General features: G+C 38.6%; 2 protein-coding genes across 2 annotated transcripts; both read left to right on the forward strand.

The window, feature by feature from the left end:
* The first annotated feature begins 267 nt into the window (after positions 1 to 267).
* Positions 268 to 5,103, forward strand: LOC125898316 (olfactory receptor 6C4-like). Its single transcript, XM_049592088.1, has 2 exons — positions 268 to 288; positions 4,063 to 5,103. Exons 1-2 carry the CDS (start codon positions 268 to 270, stop codon positions 5,101 to 5,103), a joined length of 1,062 nt encoding a protein of 353 aa, XP_049448045.1.
* A 2,560-nt stretch (positions 5,104 to 7,663) lies between these two features.
* LOC125898325 (olfactory receptor 1361-like) lies at positions 7,664 to 10,743 on the forward strand (the record flags this gene model as incomplete). The annotated part of the gene is made up of 2 exons (XM_049592097.1): positions 7,664 to 8,595; positions 10,725 to 10,743. Coding segments are annotated over exons 1-2 (951 nt in total), but the record flags the coding sequence as incomplete, so codon positions are not given.
* Between the last annotated feature and the right edge of the window lie 11,135 nt (positions 10,744 to 21,878).

A 21,878-nucleotide genomic window follows, 5' to 3' on the forward strand; every position in this document is an offset into this window, starting at 1 on the left:
GTAACACACACACTCCATACACACATTCTTGTTTACCAAACCAAGCGGGTACCCCCTCCCCTCTCTGCTCCGCCAATCTCCAGCCCGCACACTGACTGACAGCGTAGCCTGTAAACAGAGCTCAGCTGTTTATTTAGCCTAGCAATATCTCCGGACTATAGCAGCTGCAATGGACGACATTGAACGCGATTTTGAAGAGTTTCTTGTAGCGGACACAGACCCAGAGCCATACCTGTTTGAGCCGGAGCATACAGATGAGGAACTTGAATGCTAAGGGCGAGAAGAGAAGCTGAATCCTCCGCTCCCATTTTGCTGCACAGAATGGGATTCGGTGCTACCATCGTTGGGGAGATATATCATCAGGAGGAAAAGCGCCGCAGAGAGTGCATCACAAGGAGTGAAGTTGCGTCTTCTTTTCCTCGCAGATGACAGTTTGGGTTTATTCTCTCCTGTTGCGTGGTAAGTGTGGTCCATTCGCAAACTTTATAACTAAAAACACTTTTCAGTACTCTCTATCGACGAACTACTAACACTCTCCGCTGTTTCCTCCTCCTTCTTCCTTCCTTCCGCTGTCCTCGTTGGTTCATTTATACACGTGAAACGCGTTCTCTGGCTGGCTGGATTGTCCACTCAGTCTGCCGTACATACACATCGGCGCAAGATGGCGACCTCTCTAAAGCAAGGCCCTTGCTATATATATATATATATATATATATATATATATATATATAAAAGCATAATTATAAGGCTACGAAAACCAAACGAATTTTATTTTATAGCAATTATACACTTATATAAACATATTAATGGGTAGAATATTCATATTCAGATTCAGATTTGACAATAAACCATGCCAAATATTACACACTGGCCCTTTAAGAGCTTTTTCAGGAATATACTTCTCCAGAGCAACAATAAGAGCTTCTGTCTTATTTGTATTTCATTGAAGGCAGTTATCAGTCATCCAAGTCTTAATAGCACCCACACTTTGATTTAAAATAGACAATTGGTTAGTCTCATCAGGTTTAACAAAGTAATATAAGTCAATGTCATCAATATAAAAATGATAAGAAATGCCGCCAAAATGTCTAATAATCTGTGCTAAAGGCAGTAAAGGAATGGGGATGTCCCAATTAAGTTTTTTTTTTTTGCCCTCGATCTGGATCAGAGTCATTTAATATTGAGTATCTGCTGATACGGAGTCCCAGTCCAATACTTCTATTTTCATAGATAGCTGGTCCAACATTCCTCCTGAAGTAAGCACAGACAGGCTCCAATTCGGAGTCTAACTTAGCTTGATAACCTTTGGACGAACTCACTTCAGTGGCTACGGTTACATGATGGCTTCTCATTTGGAATGAAATGAATCTGAATGAAATCATTTGGAATTAAAGTGTTTCCAGGTAGTTTACATGGGAAATATTAGTTCCGAATGAGGGTTTACATGGGAGATAAGTTCAATCGCCTTTATTCAGGTCTGCGCAAGGTTTGGGGCAGGGAAGGTTTCTGATTGGATAGGGGGCGGGGCGGATGTTACGTGTTTACGTTTACCGGAAGAAAACACTGTAGTCCTCGCTCCGGATAACAAGATGCTTGACGATGCCGTTCTTAGTGCCTTTTTCGGGCGTGTTTTGCTTATATTCTTAAAGCAGCAGTACGACAACAACCTTGTTCTGCTAATGCTTCATCTGTTGAGCAGGAGAAGGGAGGCAGAAGACTGTGCTGTGGCGAATGGAAACCGGTAAGTGCAACGAGTCCGACTGCTCTAGCTCAGCCCGTTGCTATGCAGCCCGTTGCTATGCGCGCTATATACGTCATCGCACCAGAAGGGCAAGGAAACGAGCAGGCGCAGAAAGACCGGAATGAACTTAAAGAGGAATGAGTGTATACATGCACACAAAATTCTTTAATTCGGAATGACAAACGGAATAAACCACCCCCTTTAATCGGATTTAACTTTCAATCGGAATGACCATTTTTCAATCGGAATGACCGTTTACATGACCACTTTTAATTGGAATGGCCGTTCATTCCGATTAAAAGTGGAATTAAACTGTCCATGTAAACGTACTGAGTCTGCAGGAGGCATGCAAGACACGGGAACTTGGCTTGGGTCTTTAGGTGTTAAAGCATTTATTTCACCTACAAAAAGCCTCAACTGTATATACACTGCACTGCTACATTTAACTTCATACTCTCTGCTCCGGTTACTGCAGTTTCACAGTCACCATCACTGGCACACAACACACACTTGTTCTCTCCCATGCATGTGGACAAGCTCTTGCTCTTGCTACTCACACAATGTGACACCAAAATGAGGCACCAAAATCTGTGTTATTATTTGGTCCAGTAGGTACTGGTTGTACAGGAACCGGTGTCATGTTAGCTCCTGGTTTTGCTACCCAGCCCTTTTCATGTTTACTCCTCTTGGTTTGTTCGTCAGAAGTCAGTGTCAACAGGTTTAGACCAAACGAACTAAACTACAAGTGTGACAACACCCTAAGATGGAGGTCCTTGAGTTACCATGGCCTGTAGTGAAAGTCCTGCTAGAGGTAAAACTTAATGCAACAATAGGTAATGTTTTTTTTTTTTTCAAATTAAAATGACAGCTTCAACATCACTTAGAAGATACACTGACTTGTGATAGGGAGAATGGAGTCTCTTTCATTTTCAATGTTGGTTGTTGCACTATGTAACTTTGGTGAGAGTGTAGAATCTCCTGGAAAATATGTGTAATGCTTCACAGCACTATGTCACACACCACCAGCTAGCTACAGAATGATTGTTCAGGTTTATTTTTCTTATTGCAACCTATACTGCTGATGGTCTATAATCTTCAGGTTAACAGGTGTGTCTGCAACCTGTAGTATCTGACGTGCCACATGTTATGTGATGCCCGGGGTCTTATATGATCAGTTAGGTGCCCAGGTCAAGATTTTATTATGGCTCAGGTCAAGGATAGATAAGTAAGAAGAAAGGTTGGATTCCATCTAGATTGTCTCTCTGTCACTTGTCACATTTTGTCTCAAAGTTCATCAAAACAACCGACCTATATATGCAGGGTAAATTGAGCCATTATTCAGAGCAGTTCATATTGGCTTCGAACTCTCTCTCAGCCTTCCTAGGCGCTTGATTTGATGCTGTACTTCTTGTAATAAACCTATCTATATACAAGCAAGACGGTGTCAGCGGAGTGTCCTTCATCATCTTCACATCATCGCTATTTAATAAACAACAAACCCAATCGCCAGAAAAATCTTGACATTGTATCATTCTGCTAACCACAGATATTTATATTTGCACGTTATTATGTAGCAGATACACTGAAACTTTCATTTCAACAACACTGTGGTCAACATGTTGTTAGGTTTAGGCACAAAAACCATGTGGTTATGGTGAAGAAAAGATCATGTTTTGGCTTTTAACACCCAGTTTGGGGGGCTAAATCCCAGCAGGAAACACAGCAATGTCTATGACTTTTTTTTTTTTTTTTTTTTTTAATTATATATTCCTGCTGGAAAAATCACCAACAGGTTGATACAAAACAGTCACATGGGGCCTAACATGCTAATGGAAACACAGCAATGACTTGCAAAAACACCAACCGGTTCTGCTGTTTGTTAGTTTGGAACAGTGGCGTCCAGCTTGGCAGAAGTCTAACCATCGTGACACACCATCCACTACCCCTATAGTTCCTGATGACAAAGTTAGCTCATACTATACTACGTCACTTTAGAATGTCCATATAATCTGTATGAATTGCACAAATTAAACATACTTCTGGTGAGCAGAAATGTATGATTCCAACATTTTCTTCTTGTGACAGGTCTGGTATCTAAATACAAAATGAGTAGTTTGAAAGAGTAAATCAGTGTATTGAACTGAAAAGGGTTTGTCAGATACTGAGTGGATTATAAACAATAGACATAAGGGGTTAGGCAGTGACCTTAATTGAGATGAAGTCAGATGATGACGGATTAGCCACTCCTGTCAGAACATTTAAAGCTCTACAGAGATTCATCAGCACAAAAAAATCAGCAGAACACAGCACTGACACTGAAGAGGACATTTATCTACATCAGTCACTGCACTGTGGACTGGAAAAGCTTGAGTTTTACAATGAACTTATTCAACTCAGCTTTTGGGAAAAACATCAGTTTTGTGCGTCCTGCATATTTTGTAATAAGTGGTTTTTCTGGCATCCCAAATATCAAGTATTACTATGTCTTTCTCTTTTTTGTTTATGTTGTTTCAGTGCTGGGAAACGCAGTTGTGATGACTGTAATCTACTTGGATCATAATTTGAGAACTCCAAAATATAGTGTTGTTTTTAATTTAGCATTTGCAGACCTGTTTAGTAACACTGCTTTGGTGCCAAAGGTTCTTGATATCTTTCTGTTTAACCATCACTACATCCCCTACAATGACTGCTTGACGTTCCTTTTTTTCTGCTACACTGGCCTTTCAATGCAGGCTTTTAATCTGATTGCACTGTCCTATGACAGACTGATAGCTATCATTTACCCACTGCACTATCAAGTGAAGGTGACCAACAGGTTCATGCTGTCTTTGATTGCCTCTTTCTGGATCTTTGTCATAATTGCAGTACTCATTGCAGCTGGTCTTCTTACAAGACTTTCCTTCTGTAAATCTGTGGTTATTAACAGCTATTTCTGTGACCATGGCCAAATATACCGGCTGGCCTGCAATGACTATACACCCAGCTTTGTTATTAGTATTTTGTTACCAGTTCTTATTATTTGGTTTCCTCTGATATTCATCTTGTTTACTTACATATACATTGCCTATGTTTTGTCTAAAGTGGCCACAGTTCAGGAAAGACTCAAGGCCTTTAAAACCTGCGCAGCTCATATTTCATTAGTGGCAGTCTATTTTCTGCCAGTATTAATCACATTTACCTTGATGGAAAAAATACATCCAAACGCGAGGATCATTAATCTGTCTCTGACCTCCGTCTTTCCTCCCATGTTGAACCCAATCATTTATGTTCTGCAGACACAAGAAATCAAAGAATCTGTGAAAAGGTTATTAAAAATCAGATTCCAGTCAAAAATTGTTTTTCCCAAAGTAACCACAGTGTGAGTGTTTGTTGATCAAATAATTCATTTTTGAACAAAACTATAACATACTTCTTCTACAGTGTATGAATTGTTGTATCGTCATAGTGTTGTTTCTGCTTGTGTGAGAACTGCAGAAACAAGTAAAGCAATGGATAATGTGTGTCTTATTCGTTCTACAAGGTTTACAGAAACCCAGCATACCAAGTTTTAGGGAAATTACAAAGAACATATAATCTAAAAATTCTCTTTTTTTGTGCTGGCAGTTTGTGAAAAACAATTTTAAAAAAGCATTTGAATTACTATTACAGGGGTATAAAATTATGGAAGAAGCGTATGCTGAAGATGTTCTTGAGAGTCACAGCCTAAATTACTAAATGAGATCAGATGTGAAGATTGGTGTGAAATCAAAACCTCACACAGATGGTTGTATTTCTAAATAAATAATCAAGCAAACAAGTAATTGTAATCAAGCAGTTTATGTCCCTTTACAGGAGCATACAGTCTACTATGTATATGGAAGTTTGTTTTTAACACATTTTCATATCTTGATGAAAAATCAAAACCTTATGAAGAAGCTAAATTGTATATTCCCAAATAAACATAAATGATTTAATTGGAATCAAATGTTGTGATGTTTCTCAGCATCATAATTGAGCATTCTTGCTGCATCTAGACACTAAATTTACATTTATTTTGTGACTAGGAGATCTGTCAGCAGTCTGTACATTCACATCATGGATAACTCAAAGCTACAGTTCAAAGATGAAGAAGCAAAGCCCTCTAGTTTTCTTATTGGCTCCTTTTTACTACATGAAACTTTACCAAACCTTTTTAGATTGAAGCATGTTATCCCGATGTGTTTAATTGTCTGTGAGGTTCTGTCATTTTAGTGTGTAATTTTGACATGACTTGTATTTTGGTTGCTTTAAGGTTATAGAGAAACATTTTCATACACTAAAACTAGGTTTTCCTATCAATTTCAAGTTCAAGTTTGTCATTTCAAGCATAACAAATATACCTGAATGATTGTTCAGAGATATTTATTCATTGTCTCCTCTCAGAATAACTTGATAGAAAACAATACATTTACACCAGTAATAACATGGTTTTGGAGAATGTCCTCCTCCAAAATACAACCACATAGGTAATTTTTACAAACAGGAATTCTGATCCGTACTCATGTGATAACCCGCAGTGGTTGTCGTAATTACTATAGGAACAATGGAGGAAGTCAGGTGACATAGTATAAGGAGTGACAAATCAATCAATCAACATTTATTTCTATAGCCCTACAAAACCCAAAGGTACCCAAAGTGCTTAACAACAGTGTCAAATAACAATGAAAGTACATGAAGTACCAAAAAAAACCAAACAAACAAAAAAAACAATAAGACAATACAGAAAAGAAAAACAATGGAAAGTGCGATAGACCTACAGGGTATAAAAAGCCTTTCAACATAGATAAAATACAGACAAAGTCTGCTTAAGTTGAAAGGGGGGGTGATGGACGGATAATTTCATCCATGAGACCAGTGCATGGACATATTATTTTAAGCCAAAGCATGATTTCTTTCTTTCTTTCTTTTTTTTCAAAAATCATGCTTTGGCCAAGGAGTTTTGGCGATGGTCATATACAAGCTATTTGGTTGTCCAGCAGTAGGGACACTAATTTAGGAAGTGTTCCTGTGGGTCATATATAGAGGGTAGGAACATACAAACTATGTGGTTTTATGGGTTAGAGAACTTGTTTTTTGCCACTTTGGGCTTGTGAACACAACATTGTCATATCGCCTTTAAGTTTAAATGGCAAGCTTTACTTATCCCACAGTTACCGTGCAGAGCAACACCATCGTTTAATTTAGAGTCGTATTTCTGGGCACTTCATAAATGTAAGTCCAATATTTGGTGTCTACAACTCCCGAGGGCCTCTGGCTGCTAGATGCTCCACTATGTTCTCCAGCTAGTTGCTAACTGTGTCTGCTGTTTTGTGTTGAGCAGGTGGTGTGCAGTGTTTGGTTTTTTTTTGTTTTTTGTTTTGTAATGAAAACAGCTGTCTGCTGTGGCCAAAAACAATGCTATGAGAGCAGTAAGAGTGAACCAAAATAGTAGAGTTGTGGGGAGGAGAGCTTCAGATACAGGTGATGATTCCTTTTAAGTTAATCACTGTGAGCGACCCATTTTCGCATTGTCAATGATGGAAATATATAAATAAATATAAATAAATAAATGTAAATGTGACTTAGTTGACTAGTCACTCACTGAACTACAGTCTTATACAATGGATACTCTATAGATTTGTGCCTAGTAAACTGGAGTCAGGTGATTGGATTGAACTGGGCTTGTCTGATGATGTGGCTTACACGCAATAGACACAGGGGAACAGACATTAACCTTATTTGACAGAAATGCTAAGGAGGACTGCTCCTCCTCGTAGCCACTCCTGTTCAAACAGATAAAGCTTGACTCACCTCGGTTACCAGAGAGAGGGAGAGAGAGAGAGGAGCTCATTTCCATACACATAAAACAACACAGTGTTGATGCTGAGGCAAAGAAGAGGGCACTGCATTGTGGACAGTTTTATTATGGAGTTATTTAACTCAGCTCTCGGGAAAAACATCACTTTTGTGCATCCTGCATATTTCATAATAAGTGGCATCCCAAAAATGAAACATTACTGTGTCTTTCTCTTTTTTGTTTATGTTGTTTCAGTGCTGGGAAACACAGTTGTGATGGCGGTAATATACTTGGATCATAATCTGAGAACTCCAAAATATGTTGCAGTTTTTAATTTGGCTTTTGTGGACCTGTTTGGTAACACTGCTTTGGTGCCGAAGGTTCTTGATATCTTTCTGTTTAACCATCACTACATCCCCTACAATGACTGCTTGACGTTCCTTTTTTTCTGCTACACCTGCCTTTCGATGCAGTCATTTAATCTGGTTGCACTGTCCTATGACAGACTGATAGCTATCATTTACCCACTGCACTATCAAGTGAAGGTGACCAACAGGTTCATGCTGTCTTTGATTGCCTCTTTCTGGGTCTTTGTCATAATTGCTGTTCTCATTGCAGTTAGCCTTCTGACAAGACTTTCCATCTGTAAATCTGTGGTTATAAACAGCTATTTCTGTGACCATGGCCAGCTATACCGGCTTTCGTGCAATGACCATTTTCCCAATTATGTTGTCAGTTGTTTGTACCCTGTTCTGATATTTTGGCTTCCACTTCTTTTTATCTTGTTAAGTTACCTGTATATTGGCTGTACTTTGGCTAAAGTGGCCACGGTTCAACAAGGACTGAAGGCCTTTAAAACTTGCATCGCTCATCTCTTATTGGTGGCAATATATTTCATTCCAATGTTAATCACATTTACCCTGATGGAAAAAATACATCCAAATGACAGGATCATAAACCTGTCTCTAACCTCCATCTTTCCTCCCATGTTGAATCCAATCATTTATGTTCTGCAGACACAGGAAATCAAGGTATCTGTGAAAAGGTTATTAAAAATGAAATGGAAATCAAAAACAACAGTAAACAAAATAATGATAATGTGACTCCTTATTGATGCTATATACCATCTCTTTTGGTGTTTTATTTGATGTAAATGGTAGAATTCTCACTTCTAACACACAAATGTTGGTAAATTGAGTATGAATTAAAAAAAATGATTGCATTATTATAACAAGTCTACAAATCAAGTAGATAATTTGTAACACATATTGCAATTTAAAAACACCATACAGAAATAACTATAAAGCTGTCTTTAAGTGTATGAACCCACTGTCATAAAACTGTAGTTTATTCCTGTGTGATGAGAGCTGCAAACAAGAAGTGATTTCAAAGAAAAAACTGATGGTGCAGTCATAGGAATGTTAAAAGACACCCAACAAATATACTGAAATAATATTAAATTAAATTAAATTAAATTAGTAGTTTTCAAAGGAATGCACAAGACTCTGTGTCATCTACAAATTGTTCAAAAGTAGAAGAAAGATGATAAAATGTATAAATATTGTCTTTTTCTTTGTCTGTGTGCTTGTAGTAATTTAAAAACTAAATGTCTGATTTGCTTTTTGTGGATTTTTTTTTCTTAATTTCTGAAATTAGTTATTAAAAAAGCAGCTTAAACTGGAAATGTTCTCTACAAAGCAACAGAATCTTGCGAATAAAGTCTGTAGCAAAAGATACACCTTAAAAGGAAATGTATGTTTGTCTTCTTTAAGTCAAATACCGGGCAAACAAGTTGTCATGATCAAATAGTTTGCTTCTCTACACGTTACCTCGTTGGAATATCGAGCCTACTGTGTATCTGAACATTTATTTTGTATTCATTTACATATCTTTGGTGAAAACTTAGAACCAGATAAAAAAGCTGAATTTTCAGGTTGGTCCTCTGCCGTGATGAGAGGGAAATCATGTTTTTCTGCTTTGAGCAGGCCACATGTGTTGATTAGAGAGCCATAGTGGAGGAGAAAGTCTTTTTTCTGAGTTCTGGCAGCAGGAAATTGAGAAGAAGCGGAGGAAGGGCAGACAGATCATCCTGCAGTGGTGATCCTCATTTGGGGAGAGTCCAAATAGTTTAATTCATTTGGCCGTACTTTGTCAGAAGGACAAAGGGGACTTGAGCTGCCATTTTGAGTGTGCTGAACTTACAGGAAATGCCTTTACATGTCCAGTTTAATGTTACACAAATGAACAAATCATTTGTGGAGTCCATTGATCCCAACATTAAGATGTGGACTCCTCCATCTACTTGTGTTATAAAACCAGATGCTTTTATTATAGTTATCGTTCTTGGTGTGGACGGCCCTTAAGAGTATAAAGCCATGCTAGCGGCTTTGTGAGGCTGTACTGAAGTATGATGCTTTGAGCTACAGTAAGGTCCAAAAGTCTGAGACTAATAGCAAACACGATACTTGTAATTTACATTTGTTTCATATGTAACACTGTATTATACTCAAGTTCATATATATACCTTGAACAAAAATATAAACGCAACACTTTTCTTTTTGCTCCCATTTTTTGTGAGCTGGACTCAAAGATCTAAAACATTTTCTATACACACAAAAGACCATTTCTCACAAATATTGTTCACGAATCTGTCTAAATCTGTGTTAGTGAGCACTTCTCCTTTGCCGAGATAATCCATCCCACCTCACAGGTGTGGCATATCAAGATGCTGATTAGACAGCATGAATATTGCACAGGTGTGCCTTAGGCTGGCCACAATAAAAGGCCACTCTAAAATGTGCAGTTTTGCTTTATTGGGGGGGGGGTCTGGGGGGGTCAGAAAACCAGTCAGTATCTGGTGTGACCACCATTTGCCTCACGCAGTGCAACACATCTCCTTCGCATAGAGTTGATCAGGTTGTTGATTGTGTCCTGTGGAATGCTGGTCCACTCCTCTTCAATGGCTGTGCGAAGTTGCTGGATACTGGCAGGAACCGGAACACACTGTCATATACGCCGATCCAGAGCATCCCAAACATGCTCAATGGGTGACATGTCTGGTGAGTATGCTGGCCATGCAAGAACTGGGATGTTTTCAGCTTCCAGGAATTGTGTACAGATCCTTGCAACATGGGGCCGTGCATTATCATGCTGCAACATGAGGTGATGGTCGTTGATGAATGGCACAACAATGGGCCTCAGGATCTCGTCACGGTATCTCTGTGCATTCAAAATGCCATCAATAAAATGCACCTGTGTTCATTGTCCATAACATACGCCTGCCCATACCATAACCCCACGGCCACCATGGGCCACTCGATCCACAACGTTGACATCAGCAAACCGCTCACCCACACGACGCCACACACGCTGTCTGCCATCTGCCCTGAACAGTGAAAACTGGGATTCATCCGTGAAGAGAACACCTCTCCAACATGCCAGACGCCATCGAATGTGAGCATTTGCCCACTCAAGTCAGTTACGACGATGAACTGCAGTCAGGTCGAGACCCTGATGAGGACGACGAGCATGCAGATGAGCAGCAGCTGTCCGGGTGGCTGGTCTCAGACGATCTTGGAGGTGAACATGCTGGATGTGGAGGTCCTGGGCTGGTGTGTTTACACATGGTCTGCAGTTGTGAGGCTGGTTGGATGTACTGCCAAATTGTCTGAAACGCCTTTGGAGACGGCTTATGGTAGAGAAATGAACATTAAATTCACGGGCAACAGCTCTGGTGGACATTTCTGCAGTCAGCATGCCAGTTGCACGCTCCCTCAAAACTTGCGACATCTGTGGCATTGTGCTGTGTGATAAAACTGAACATTTTAGAGTGGCCTTTTATTGTGGCCAGCCTAAGGCACACCTGTGCAATAATCATGCTGTCTAATCAGCATCTTGATATGCCACACCTGTGAGGTGGGATGGATTATCTCGACAAAGTGCTCACTAACACAGATTTAGACAGATTTGTGAACAATATTCGAGGGAAATGGTCTTTTGTGTATATAGAAAATGTTTTAGATCTTTGAGTCCAGCTCACGAAAAATGGGAACAAAAACAAAAGTGTTGCGTTTATATTTTTGTTCAGTGTATATATATATATATATATATATATATATATGTATGTATTAGGGCATTAACAGAAAAGTCGATTTGTCGACGTGTCGACGTCAGTGGCACAAGTCGACACCCCCCGGGAGGAGTTGACAAGTCGTGTGTTTTTTCCCTCTCTCTCTCTGTGCTTATGCTGATACTTTATCCTTGACTAAATGAACATACTCAGGCGTACTATAAGCGGAGCAGACTCCGCGAGGAATGTCCGCAGTCATTCAGGCTTTCATAGTCGAGCGCACTTCCGCATTGTAGTTTCCTGTAAAAACACACATCACGTGTGGAGATACTTCACTTTCCTCCGCCGTGTCAATGTGATGACGTCATCAAATGACTTGTCGACTCGACTTCGACTTTATTGACAGATAAGTCGACCTGAAAAAAATCAAAGTCGTTAATGCCCTAATATGTATATAGTTGTGCTCATAAATTTACATACCCTGGCAGAATTTATGATTTCTTGGCCATTTTTCAGAGAATATGAATGATAACACAAAAACTTTTCTTTCACTCATGGTTAGTGGTTGGGTGAAGCCATTTATTATCAAACAACTGTGTTTACTCTTTTTAAATCATAATGACAACAGAAACTACCCAAATGAACCTGATCAAAAGTTTACATACCCCAGTTCTTAATACGGTGTATTGCCCCCTTTAACATCAATGACAGCTTGAAGTCTTTTGTGGTTGTTGTGGATGAGGCTCTTTATTTTCTCAGATGGTAAAGCTGCCCATTCTTCTTGGCAAAAAACCTCCAGTTCCTGTAAATTCTTGGGCTGTCTTGCATGAACTGCACGTTTGAGATCTCCCCAGAGTGGCTCAATGATATATTAAGGTCAGGAGACTGAGATGGCCACTCCAGAACCTTCAATTTATTCTGCTGTAGCCAATGACAGGTCGACTTGGCCTTGTGTTTTGGATCATTGTCATGTTGGAATGTCCAAGTACGTCCCATGCGGAGCTTCCGGGCTGATGAGTGCAAATTTTCCTTTAGTATTTTCTGATAACATGCTGCATTCATCTTGCCATCAATTTTGACCAAGTTTCCTGTGCCTTTGTAGCTCACACATTCCCAAAACATCAGCGATCCACCTCCGTGTTTCACAGTAGGAATGGTGTACCTTTCATCATAGGCCTTGTTGATTCCTCTCCAAATGTAACGTTTATGGTTGTGGCCAAAAAGTTCAATTTTGGTCTCATCACTCCAAATGACTTTGTTCCAGAAGTTTTGAGGCTTGTCTCTGTGCTGTTTGGCGTATTGTAAGCAGGATGCTTTGTGGCATTTGCGTAGTAATGGCTTTCTTCTGGCGACTCGACCATGCAGCCCATTTTGGCTGCCTCCTTATTGTGCATCTTGAAACAGCCACACCACTTTTTTCCAAGAGAGTACTGTATTTCAGCTGAAGTTATTTGTGGGTTTTTCTTAATCCCGAACAATTTTCCTGTCAGTTGTGGCTGAAATTTTTGTTGGTCTACCTGACCGTGGTTTGGTTTCAACAGAATCTCTCATTTTCCACTTCTTAAATAGAGTTTGAACACTGCTGATTGGCATTCTCAATTCCTTGGATATCTTTTTATATCCCTTTCCTGTTTTATACAGTTCAATTACCTTTTCCCGCAGATCCTTTGACAATTCTTTTGCTTTCCCCATGACTCAGAATCCAGAAACGTCAGTGCAGCACTGGATGAAAGATGCAAGGGTCTGTCAGGAGCCCAGAAACTCACTGACCTTTTATACACACACACTGATTACAAGCAAACAGATCACAGGTGAGGATCGTTACCTTTAGTAGCCATTCAAACCCGTTTGTGTCAACTTGTGTGCATGTTATCAGGCCAAAATCTCCAGGGTATGTAAATCAGGGTCATTTGGGTAGTTTCTGTTGTCATTATGATTTAAAAAGAGTAAACACAGTTGTTTGACAATAAATGGCTTCACCCAACCACTAACCATGAGTGAAAAAAAAGTTTTTCTGTTATCATCATATTCTCTGAAAAATGGCCAAAAAATCATATATATATATATATATTTATATGAACTTGAGGCTGCAGGTTGATATACTTAAATGAGCCTCAGATAAGTAGATCAAATCCACCAAAGTATCATCCTAACAAATCTGACCTTTTGTACAGAGGAGTTAAGTTGGTGAGTAGCACAATGTCACTTAAATTTGACTGCTGACCTAGAAATTTTTTAATACTAAGTTTGAGGGTCTTCAGATATTCCTCAAATTCATGCGTAAAAGCAGTGAAGTTGGGGGTGATTTTGCTGATCTACATTTGTGTATATGAAATTTACCATACATGATCAGTAAGTTCACAACAAAGTCAAAGTCTCTTTTATACAAATCAAAATATGAAATAATATTTTTGCAGCTGATTGCGATATTATTATTAGTTTTACACAATTTTTTTTTTTTTTTTTTTTTGGCGAGACCAAAAGGAATTTGAATATCTGCAATAATAAAATAAATGTGTAAGAGATTCTGGGTCTGTGTTACAAAAATGACAGTTGCTCTCTATATCTAAGAATTTAGAAAAGTATAAATTAATCACATATATATTGTGTAAAATTTGAATGTGTATTTCTTTAATTTTATTACTAATACAGAACATGCATGGTAAAAATGTTGTCCCAAAAAGCTTTTCCTCTTGATACTTGATAAAGGAAAGGGTTCAAAACTAAGTGATAAACCATTGGCATCAAAAAGATCACTTACATAAATAATACCTTTGTCAACCCAGTTTTGCTTAAATATAGATTTTTTTTTTACCAACAGTAATGTTTCCATTGTTCCATATGATGGCTTTGTGTGGAGAAAAGTTATGTGTATAACACAATTTCCAAGCTAGAAGGGCTTGTTGATAAAATTTCAACAATTTTAAAGGTAATTTGGAGATGAGAAAATCACAAGTAAGTAGAAAATATAGACCACCCAATTTATCAAAAATATTGTTTGGAATAAAGTGCCAAATAGAATGTGGGTCTTTATGGCTTTCCTTGATCCATTTAACTTTAAATGTATTGTTTAAATCACTAAAGGTTAATAATTCAGATCCACCTTCTTTCTGGATCCTGAAAGTATTTCTTTTTTCAAGTGGTGGTGGTTTTTTTCCAGGCAAAATTTGTGACTATGTTATTGATTTCTTCCAGTGTCTACTCCTGAACAAAAAGTGATAGAGCTGGATACACAAGTCTGGAAAGACCTTCAGCCTTAGTGAGAGTTATATGTTCATAATATTTTTTTGTCTTTTCAAGTCTAGGAAAAAAAATTAAGTTGTTGTCTAGTTGACATATCTTTGGTTATATCAATACCTAAATATTTGACATTTTTCTTTACTGGAATATTACATAAAGCTTCATCATTTGTATCGAATACACTTAAGATTTCACACTTGTTTATGTTGAGATGCAACCCCGAAGCTTTTGAAAACTCGTTGATCAGTTGTATAGATCGTTCAGTTTGGTGTGTATCTTTTAAAAACAAAACTGTATCATCTGCTAGTTGTGTAATTCGGATTTCTTTCTGAAAGATAGATAGACCACTTATATTGGGGCTGTTTAGCACTTTTATTGCAAGTAACTCAACAACAATAAGAAATTGTAGCTGCTGCACAGCAATGGTCGGGGCCGGGCAATTTTAGGCAAAATTAGGCAATTCTGAGCAAAAGAGACTATGCTCTATCTCACTGAGCTAATTTGCAAGAGACAACTCTGCGGTATATATGTTTAAAACTTCTTCTAGGTCATTATAGGAATTCTACAGCTGCAATGATTAGTCAATAAATTAATAAGTCAAACACATAATTAATCCACAACTATTTCATGATGGATTGATTGTTTCAGGCATCAGTGTTGGAGTTACCTTCACAGATTTGAGGATATCCTCCTCAAATCTTGCTTTATCATGGTTTTGGACCTTTAGTCAGACAAAGTGAGATGTTTGTGGATGCCAGATTGGAACTGGGGAAAGGTAATATGACTTTTACATAATTTTATAGACAAACATTTAATATAGAAAATAACCGGATCATAATTATTTTAACCTTAGTAGTCTCTTATCCACATAGCATGATGCCTGAACATAGGACTTTCACATTAGAATGTCTGTTTTGCCTTAGCTGAGGCTTGAACTCTCAACTTCTGAGACTGAGGTCTGTCTTCTATCTCACTGAGCTAATTGACAAGTGACAGTTCATGTGTGGCTTCACAAATTGACTAAGCCAAGCATCAGGGTGCCAGACAGTAGCCATCCATGCCATGGAAGTGAAAGTTCCAAAGCTGTAGCACATATGGTTGATTTGTTATAAATTTTCAAAGTTTTGAAATTTAGAGGCTTGCTGTAGCGCCACCATCAGGACTATTGTCTTGTGTTTCCAGTTGAGGACATCTGGCATGGGACTGGACCTTTATAAAAAGTTTGGGTAGATTTCTCATATGGAAATGTTGCACGAGCTGAGGCTTGAACTCACAATCTTCAACACCAAGAACCATCCTCTATCTCACTGAGCTAACTGGCAAATGGAAATGTCACATGTAGCTTCACAAATGGACTAAGCCAGTCACCTGTGTGCAAGACAGCAGCTGTTAGTGTGTAAAGGCAGATTTCAAATGGCTGTCAAAAATTCAGTTATTAAGACAAAAATCCGAAAATACACAAATTGCATCTAGACAGCATGGAGATGTTGGTAATTTGTTTTTAACAGTGATTTATTGGCTCCATAAGTGAAAAACTGATGTTTAAAAATGCCATTTTTGCATTGACTCCAATTGTTCACATGAGAGCGAAATTCAAAATGCTGTAAAAAAGAAAAATCAGTTTTTGAGATAAAATTCTCATATTTTTCAAACATCATCTACCATGACTCCAAAATTTTTTCATTTTTTTAATGAACACTGAAAATGTATTTAGCAAGAATTTGCAAGTATATGTTTACAATACAGTTTACAGTCAAACATTTTGATGCACTGTAGGCTCAATTTTTGATAAATCAAAAATCTGTGTGGATTGTTTGTGTAGGACAGTCTGGAGATGCTCTGTAGCAAGTTTAATGTCAATTGAGCAAAAATTGTGGGAGGAGATGGGTTTAATAAGTTTTACAGTTTTTGAAAAAACAGAGTGATGGACTTCATAATTTTTAATAGGTTTAAGTGTACAAAAGTTTCTTCGGTATTGGGGCTACATTTTGGTGAAAGTTGCAAATCTGTAGCACATATGGTTGATTTGTTGTGAATTTTCAAAATTTTGAACTTTAGAGGCTTGCTGTAGCGCCACCATCAGGACTATTGGCCTGTTTTTGCAGCTGAGGCAATCTGGCATGGGACTGGACCTTTGTGCAAAGTTTGGTGATTTTTCGCGCATGGGAAGTAGGATTTCCTCGGCAGAAGAAGAAGAAGAAGAAGAAAGAAGAGGAAGAAGAAGAACATGCAGGATAACAATAGGGTCCTGGCAGGTTAGGCTGCCCAGCCCCTAATAAGAAGGAAAATGGGTGTTCCACAGTATGGAAAGCTTTATAAAAATCAAGAAATACAATGATTGCTGGTGATTCCACATACTCTGAATAGTCTATAACTAGTAATATATGATTACTTATATGTCAGTTGGTCATGAAGCCTGTTTGTGTTGCGTTTATAATCTCTCCAAGACTTCTTTTTAATCGTCTAGCAAATACAAGCTAAATAACTTATAGTCCACATTTAAAAGTGTAATCGGCCTCCAGGTTTCTATTGAGAGAGAATCTTTGTTTGGTTTAGGTATCAAACTAATTACTCCTTGTTTCATTGTAGTTGACATTTCTTTCTTATCAATACATTCTCTATACATACTCATGAGTGGAGCTTCAATAATAAATAAATAATCATTTCCAACTTTCATACATTTCAAGGCTTCTGAAAATTCACCATTTGAAATAGGTTGCTCACAATTAGATTTAAACTGTTCAGAAATGGTGGGGATGTATTCTTTAATGCTATTCAGGAATTCTGCACTATATGTTAGCTCATGCTTTGATTTATATAATTCTTTATAAAAAGTTCCTACATGTTCAGCTATTTCGTTTGGATTAGTACTAATTTGGTTATTTATTTTCAAGGTTGAAATATTATTTATTTTACAATTGCTTTTTTCCAATGCAAAAAAACAGCTTGTGTTTTTTTTCCCGCCTTTTTCTAACCACCTAGCCCTGGGTCAGAAAAAGGCACCTTTGGCAGCTTCTATATCTATCTATATCATTTTGGAGTTGCATTAGTTTTAATTTCTCATCTTCTGAAAGACAATGCCTGTTTAATAAAACTTTAAAATTTTCCAGGGGTGTCGGTGGCTTAGTGGTGGAGCAGATGCCCCATGTACAAGGCTGTTGCCGCAGCAGCCCGGGTTCGAGTCCAGCCTACAGCCCTTTGCTGCATGTCATCCCCTCTCTCTCTCTCTCTCTCTCTCTCCCCCTCTTTCACACTTAACTGTCCTGTCCAGGGGTGATTCTAGGATCAGAGGTTTAGGGGTGCTGAGCACCCAGAGAGCTGCCCGGCCAGGCAAGATAAATTTCACTCTTTTGTACATTTTAGCTCAATTTCATTCCCACATTTGTGAAAGAAAAGCACAACACTTTTTGGGAAAGTCTGTGACTAAACCATCAAATCTGATGAAGGTTATTTAAATGCTGAGCCACAGCAAAAGAGGAATGGATTGGAATCATAAAAGAAACATATTGTAACCCTAATTTCTGGGAGAAGACAACTCATTTTGATACAGCAGCTCCTCAACATACACATAAACAGTATGTATGTTTCTGGAGTAAACCAGCCCCCTGTAGTGAGTACCAAAAATACCAAAAATGGACCATGGACTTATTTTTTGGACTTTTATTTGAAATGCGATGCACAACATGTAACATTAACACATTAGCAGTAATTGACTTTTTCATTGTTTGTCTCTGCCTTTTTCCTTCTTGTCACAGTAGGAGTTATAATGTTAATGGGCATCCAGTCAGTTAGCTAGTCAGTAGCACCTTGGCTTTAATAACAACACATGCACATGACACAACAGCTAGCTTTTCTCATTCCAATTCAAACAGAGGACAGTGGTACTGACCACCTGTAATGTTTCGTAGCTAGAAAAAATGTCAGCTAACTCCTACCTAACAACATAAACAGCGACCTACGATTAAATGCAGCAAAAATGAGGACTGGTAATAATAATAATGTGTTGGTACTGAGTGGTAGAAGTTAGGATATGTGCCACATATGCTGGTTTCAGCCAGGTACTTAAACCACTACTGCATATCACCCACTCTAAAGGCAGCGCATTGCTCTGTGCAGATAGAGCGTCAGGGAAAGGTGGGAGGGATGGGGTGGATCAAACCATTTTTGAGGTAAGGGGTGCTGCTGTATTTTTGTTGTTAAAATATTACGTTGCAACCAAGTACTGTATGATTTTGACACTTTTCTAGCTTGTTAAAAAGGGACATACAGTAAAAAAAAATTAAATTAAAAAAAAAATCTCTCAAATTTTAGGGGTGCTGGGATTCAATTTAGGGGTACTTCAGCACCCCCCAAAATGGGCTAGAAACGCCTATGGTCCTGTCCATTAAAGGCAAAAAATGCCCAAAAAAAAATCTTTAAAAAAAAACAACAAAACTTTAAAATTTTCCAAAATTTCTTTTTCCTTTGCATTATTAGCTTTTTAAGGTCCTTGCTACGCTTAATTGCAATTTCTCTAATCTTAAATTCCCCAAAAAAAATTCCCATTTCTGAGTGTCATTCAATTAATTTTCCCTAAAGATATTTTGTGCCATTAGCCTAACCAAATCTTGAAAGGTATCCCCTTAGTTTATTATTACCATCTTTGGAACCAAGTAAGTGCATTGAAATCAACTTACGATTTCACAAGGGAGCATAAAGATGTGAAACTTAGATATATATTGCAGACAAGAGGCCAAGGTTAACCATAAATCTCATTTAGATTGCAGTGTACCTCTGGTATTACTCCAAGTAAACTCTTTACAGTTTGGATTAAAGAAGCGCCATGCATCTGTTACAAGTAAATTTTCACCTAGGAAGGTTGTGGCTTTGAATTGTGAGTTTTGAGAAGGCCTCTCTGCAGTCCTATCTATTAGATCATTTTGAGCATCATTAAAGTCCTCTCCTATTATCAGGAGTGCATCCTTATATTTATCTTGTAAATCCTTTGTGTACACCTGAGTGAACATCATCTTTGCTTATGTTGCTCCATTGTAACAAATTATGAAACAAGAGTTATCTGATTTTATAACAGCCATAATCCATCTGCCATCATCAAAACTGAAGTTTTCTAAAATATCCCCAGAAAATCTATCAAAGAAAAGGGCAACACCTGCAGAGTGGTGAGAGGCATGAGAAAAATGTGCTTGATCTCCCCATTGACTTTTCCCAAATTTACTCTCTGTGTCACAAGAGTGAGTTTCTTGTCGAAGAATAATGTTCGCATCAGTTTTCCTAATAAAGAGGAACATTAAGACCCCTAACATTAAGAGAAACAATTTTCAGTGAGTTAAACTTAAAATCAGCCATTTAAACAAAGAAAGACAAGCACAATGTCTGAAGAACAAAAACAAATATGAACTTTGATATAAAGTAAGCTTACTATATAAATTCCTCACAGAATGACAGTAGTGGAACCTCATAAGGTTTTGAGCACCAAAACAAAAACACAGTCTTGTGTGATATTTTAGTGAACTAGTTATTTTACGTCACTTAAACCAACCTGTAATCATGTGTTGATCCTTACCGAAAACAGAACTTAAGGTAAAGCCACAGAGTCAGATGGTACTTATGCGGTGTCTTTGATTGTGTCTGCAGCAACATTTTTTGCCCCCTCCGTTCCTTGTCACGTTTAGGCATGTTGACGATCAGTTGGCAAGCTAGTGAGCAACAGGCTTGTTAGCTAGCAGTAATCCAGGCTTATTTCGCTGTATTTCTTCTGAGAAATCATTACTTTGTGCTAGATGCACATCATGATCACACATTTCTTTCAAACATCAGTCCTTATACTTATATATTGAAGTCCAAATCTATTGTTTTATCAACTGGTACTCAAAACTTTCTGAAGCTCAACACAAAAGATGCGTAGGGGTCGCCATCTTGCCCGACCGGAACCTATACTCTTGGTCTTTGGCATGTGTTAGCTGTACAAATAACACATTTCAGTTCTTGGATTTAAAAACAAGCATGTTCTTCTTTTGGCTGGATGATTTCATCTCTAAAGTGCAACACACACCGCCGCCATACACCGCGCGTCAAAACGCCCGCCTCCATTATATTCTATGGACCAACCCACACTGGCGCCGGCCGATGCGCAGCACCGCTCTGCTTCAGCCCACTGCTCTATTTCCAGCGCGGCTGGCGCTCATGGCGGCGCTGCAAGAAAAGCCTTTTATGTACGTTTCGTCTCGTAGGATCAACTCCGGTTGTTTCAAATTTTTAATAAGACGACTTTGACAAGAAACTCACTCGTGAAATTCAAGTTGTTGTTGCCTCAAAGTTTTTCCTCTTCTTCTTCTGTTACTAGCAGTTGGCAACCGTTGGCAATCGTTGGCAACTAGTGTAGGTACAGCCACCTAGAGGGCCGGGGTGGGAAATACATGTTGATGGTGCCGCTGCGCGCCGCTGCCAGTGTGTTGGGGGGTGGCCCTTGACGGCCACAGTGCCGCGCCGGCAGCGGTGTGTGTTGCACTTTAGTGTTACGGGTGATGAGGTACAACCTGCACTGCTGCTAAAGCATATGGTGTCTGAAGACATAATTACCCTGAAATGCATGATAGACTAGCTGTGAAATGAACTAAGAAGCTGCAGCGTACATCAGAACAAAAATACAATAAATATACTGAACCAATATAGAACCAACACCGGTTATTGCCAAAAACCCCCAAAAACTAAAACATTTAGGTCCATAAGCGATTGTGAAGAGATGGCTGTGCGTTGGACGGCTTATGCCTCCCTTTCAGCCATAATTCCTGATAGCGAACACCCTGTCACACATTAGTCCTAACTTAACTGGACTTGAAGTGAAACTCAGAGCGTATGAGTTGTCTGGACATGGTTCTAAACATGGAGGTGGCTGAGCCAGTGTCTTGCAGCTAATGGTGCTAACTCCATAAATAGCACTACACAGCAGTGCAACAGAGGTAACGGTTTTATGGGGGGAAACTGGAGTCTGGGCACCATGACGATGCTGTCCATATATTAGCAGTAACCGCCAT

Source organism: Epinephelus fuscoguttatus, linkage group LG12 (genome assembly GCF_011397635.1).
Source record: "Epinephelus fuscoguttatus linkage group LG12, E.fuscoguttatus.final_Chr_v1".
Taxonomy (NCBI): Eukaryota; Metazoa; Chordata; class Actinopteri; order Perciformes; family Serranidae; genus Epinephelus; species Epinephelus fuscoguttatus.